This window comes from Oncorhynchus gorbuscha, linkage group LG05 (genome assembly GCF_021184085.1).
Source record: "Oncorhynchus gorbuscha isolate QuinsamMale2020 ecotype Even-year linkage group LG05, OgorEven_v1.0, whole genome shotgun sequence".
NCBI classification, from domain to species: Eukaryota; Metazoa; Chordata; class Actinopteri; order Salmoniformes; family Salmonidae; genus Oncorhynchus; species Oncorhynchus gorbuscha.
In genome coordinates, this window is record NC_060177.1 from 67,267,654 (window position 1) to 67,272,653 (window position 5,000).

General features: G+C 44.9%; 1 protein-coding gene across 18 annotated transcripts in view; it reads left to right on the forward strand.

Moving 5' to 3' along the window:
• Positions 1 to 5,000, forward strand: part of LOC124036354 (ankyrin-1-like) — a 217,481-nt gene that overhangs the window by 148,586 nt on the left and 63,895 nt on the right. Inside the window, exon 1 of one of the 18 annotated variants that reach the window (XM_046350838.1) lies at positions 1,746 to 1,889. The exons of the other annotated variants lie outside the window; for them this stretch is intronic. Coding sequence (XP_046206794.1) covers positions 1,863 to 1,889 — 27 coding nt within the window. The 5' untranslated portion in view covers positions 1,746 to 1,862. Of the gene's footprint in view, positions 1 to 1,745; positions 1,890 to 5,000 lie in introns of those variants that run through there. 18 annotated transcript variants of the gene reach the window in all.

The following is a 5,000-nucleotide window of genomic DNA, read 5'->3' on the forward strand; positions in this document are numbered from 1 at the left end:
CACGCACCCACACATACGTGTGCGCACACACACACTGAATCTCTTACAGACAAACACACACTCACACACCGACTGTGTCACACTGCTGCAGTACACCAGCTAGAAAGTGATGTCATCATGTCTGCCGCAGCACCAGCACGAGAGAGGGGGGGGGGAAGAGAGGGGGAGAGAGAGAGAGAGAGAGAGCGAGAGAGAGAGAGAGAGCGAGAGAGAGAGCGCGCGCATTGAGAGGAGAGGGAAAATGGAGGAGGTAAAAGAGGAGAGGGATTGAACAAGGATTATATGAGACAGGGATGAACAAAGGAAAAGGAAGTAAAGCAGGGTAGAATTAGTAAAACGTGATAAGGGCAGAATGTGAGGATTGAAGAGAAAGAGACAGAGGTACAGTGGACAGACCCTGAGGACAATGGGATACCCCATAGCGCTATAATGTGATGTGATGCTAATGATGACACACTGCAGCTTATTGTCTCTCCTTCCATACAGTGCAGTAACAGTAGAGGGTGATTTATGATGTGGTTCCACTAACCCCAGCCACACAGCACCGTCCTCTCTCTGGGGCTTCTAGGACCTAGACCCACATCCATCTCCATCACACTGGGTTAGTTAAGATTAGCATGAGGATTTACAAGGCATGAGAGGATTTCAGGCTTCTGCGTATGTGTGTTTGTATTATGGTTTGTGTGTAAGAGAGAGGGGATATGGATAGACAGGCTAGTGAGCCAGTGAAAGTGTGCATGTTTACACTGAGAGTGGGGTGACTGCGTCAGCCTGGCATGCAGAGTTCGGGTGTGACCTACAAAGTGCCCCTTCTACCCTTATCTGACTGCACCACACACTTCGCACCTCGCACATTAGTATAGACTGAACTCACACCAACATAAACACACTGTACTGAACATTACAAATGTGCATAATTTTATTCAAAGATCGTCATTGACATTGCATGGTTCTCCAAGTTATTGAACTGAAAAAGTAAGGCTACTGTTATAGTGCTCTGTCCAGTCTGTCCACTGCAGGGATAGGTCATGTCAGACTTACTGCACTCTTCCTGTGCTAAAATGACCCTCTGAGATCTGAACTTTGGCTGACCTATGCACTCCTGGTACTCTCCTGCTTGGCCTGAGTGTGTGTGTGTGTGTGTGTGTGTGTGTGTGTGTGTGTGTGTGTGTGTGTGTGTGTGTGTGTGTGTGTGTGTGTGTGTGTGTGTGTGTGTGTGTGTGTGTGTGTGTGTGTGTGTGTGTGTGTGTGTGTGTGTGTGTGTGTGTGTGTGTGTGTGTGTGTGTGTGTGTGTGTGTGTGTGTGTGTGTGTGTGTGTCATCATCTGTCTTTGCTTGAACTGTGGAGAAAATATTTTCTCTGAGTCACCATGGCAGTGACTGCACACACAATCAACTAGAAAAGACAACCTAATTACACTCTGACCAGCTGTGCACAGTCTTTGGTGGAATGTGAAGCACCCTATGCATTGTGTGTGGGCAGTATCTATTTGAGGCTAAGTAGGTTTCTAGACATCTGTGCGCGCACACACACACACACACACACACACACACACACACACACACACACACACACACACACACACACACACACACACACACACACACACACACACACACTGTATGAGTTTCTATTTCTGTCAGGAGGGTACCCCACCACGGTAAGTTTAACTGTTGTAACAGGTGGGTGTGTGCATCTGTGTTTGTGGGTACAACAGGAAGAGTAATTGAGGAGTACTAAGGGGATCAGTTTGTTGTCGTGAAGCAGGCTGGAGGGAGGGGATTTGGGTGCTATCGCCTTTCTCACAGTGGACGGGTTGGAGAGGCAAAATATGAGAGGAAAGGAGAGAGAGGAGAGAGGCCATGGCTGACCAGGACAACTCTATCACTGTGAGTAACTGAGGAAGGTCTGCTTGCGCAATCCTAGTGTTGTTGTTCACTTTCTATATCTTAGATAACTAGCTGCTAATTGCTTGCAAAAAGCTAAGTGCAGTTTGGTGTTCACTCCAAGAAGACAGTGTCTCAGCCTTAACTTTCCACATGGGACAGAAATTGATGAAAACAACTTTAAACACTAACACTCTTTAGTGTGTATGCAAGAACAGTGTGTGAGGAAGTCTTTATACATTTTTAACATGTGTATGTGCATGTCTGTGTGAGTATGTGTTCAAGGTCTTGTACATGTATAGAGTTTCCAGAGTGACAGTGTGAAGAAAGGCATTGACAGACAGAGAGAAAGAGTTAAGTAGTGAGTTAATGCGGTAGTTAAAGAGGTAGTTCAGGAGGTAGTTCAGGAGCTAGTTCAGGAGAGAGTTAAGTAGTGAGTTAATGCGGTAGTTAAAGAGGTAGTTCAGGAGGTAGTTCAGGAGGTAGTTCAGGAGAGAGTTAATGCGGTAGTTAAAGAGGTAGTTCAGGAGGTAGTTCAGGAGAGAGTTAAGGAGAGAGTTAATGCAGTAGTTAAAGAGGTAGTTCAGGAGGTAGTTCAGGAGAGAGTTAAGTAGAGAGTTAATGCGGTAGTTAAATAGGTAGTTCAGGAGGTAGTTCAGGAGAGAGTTAATGCGGTAGTTAAATAGGTAGTTCAGGAGGTAGTTCAGGAGAGAGTTAAGGAGAGAGTTAATGCGGTAGTTAAATAGGTAGTTCAGGAGGTAGTTCAGGAGAGAGTTAAGTAGTGAGTTAATGCAGTAGTTAAAGAGGTAGTTCAGGAGGTAGTTCAGGAGAGAGTTAAGGAAAGAGTTAACCTCACTAGGGTACGTGGGACGCTAGCATCCCACCTGGCCAACATCCAGTGAAATTGCAGAATGCCGTATTCAAAAACATCAAAATTATAAAAATTAATAAAACATACAAGTGTTATACATCGGTTTAAAGATTAACTTTTTGTTAATCCAACCATGGTGTCAGATTTCAAAAAGGCTTTACGGCGAAAACATACCATGCGATTATCTGAGAAAAGCGCCCAGCAGACAAATCATTACAAACAGTTACCAGCCAAGTAGAGTTGTTACACAAGTCAGAAATAGCGGTAAAATTAATCACCTACCTTTGATGATCTTCATATGGTTGCACTCACAAGACTACCATTTACTCAATAAATGTTTGTTTTGTTCAATAACGTCCCTGTTTATATCCAAAAAACTCAGTTTTGTTAGCGCATTTTGTTCAGTAATCCACAGGCTCAAACGCAGTCACCACAGGCAGATGAAAAATCCAAATAGTCCCCGTAAAGTTCGTAGAAACATGTCAAACGTTGTTTATAATCAATCCTAAGGTGGTTTTTAGCCACCCCATTTTTAGCCACCCCATTCACAAAAATGGATTGCTCCTACAGATAGTGAGTCACATGGCCGTGGCATGCTATAGAAAGCAAGCAGACAGGCATTGAGGCATTTAGTCGCGGTTCAATTGAATGTTAGAATAGGCAAAACAAGTGACTGTCAGCAGGCAGTCCTGTTGGCGAAAACAGCTTGTTGATGAGAGAGGTAAGAGGAGATGGCAATAGTCATGAAAGCTAACAGGCGGGCCACAAACAGACAAATAGAGGTGCAGTACGACAGTGGTGTGCAGAACGATATCTCGGAACGCAAAACTCGGCGATCCTTGTCACGGATCGGCTATACCAGCAGACGACCACACCGGGTTCCACTCCTATCAGCTAAAAACAAAAAGTATTGGCTCCAGTGGGCACACAATCACCAACACTGGACAATTGAGTAGTAGAAAACATTGCCTGGAACATGACAGTGAGTTCAGTTTACTTGAGCGGCCTGAGCAGTCCCCAGACCTCAACCCAATGTACTGCCGTCCAATCTGCTGCAACTGCGTGATGTCATCACGTCGACATGGACCAACATCCCTGTGGAAGGTTTCCGGTACGTTGTAGAATGCCCCGAATAATTCAGACTGTTTTGGAGGCATAGGCGGGTCCAATCCGGCATTAGATGGGTGTATCTGATAAACTGTCAAAGTGTATATATACAACAAAAAAATGTCAAGTGAGAGCCATGAAGTTACCTAAGACTAACTAGCCTACACTTCCCAGAAAGAACTGTAGCTTTTCCTTTAACTAGGGAGCGATGTTAAACAAGATTACATTAACCTTTAGGTGGAAAGTTGGAAACATTGTGACTTTTTCTTGATGAATCTCTCATGGCTGAGAGATACATGGTGAGTTTTGGGTGTGCTCAGGCTGTGTGGAGTTAGCGTGCTGCTAGCTAGCGGCCCAGCTATCAAGGACTACCAGTTTGTTACAGGGAAAAGCTCTGAAAGATAGTCCTTTTCTTTGCACAGTGCTGCACCACTTGCACTAGTGCTCTGTTGATGAGTGATGGTTTGTATCATAAGTTGCCATGCCCACAGCATGGGCTTGTGGTCTTCATTATCTCTGTTACCACTGTCTGAAAAGAGGGCCAGTGTTTCACACATAGCTGAACGGGGGCCAACATCAATGTCACTGTGACTGTGTGTGTTGAGTAACTTGTGTTGAACACATTTTTGAGTCACTGTGTGTGTGGTTGCACTTGCTTGGGTGGGTATGTGTGTGTGTGTGTGTCTGTTTTTGTTTCTGAGCGTGGCCTATGTGTAAATGTGTGTGTGTGTGTGTTTGTAATTCTGTAGGATTTTGGCTCTTGTGATTTCACAAATATGTATTGATGGTTGCTCAGGATCTTATTGACATGGAGAAATCCCTGTCCATACTTTAGTCAGACACCAGAGAGAAAAAGAGGGAGGAAAGAAAGAGAATGAGGGATGGACAGAGAGACTGGCGGCGTGATACCACGTGTTATGACCTAGACATTAAGAAAATGAGTCATGAGTGCTCCTGAGGAGTGTGGGAATAATTGATAGAGCGAGATACTGTAGATAGAATGAGAGAGACTAATGGTGGGGGAAGGATGGTTTGCCGCAGTAGACTCTCTCTCTCCCTTTTCCCCCCTCTCTCTCTCCCTCTCCCTCCTTCTCTCTGTCTCTCTCTCTCTCTCTGTCCCTCTCTCTTTTCCCCTC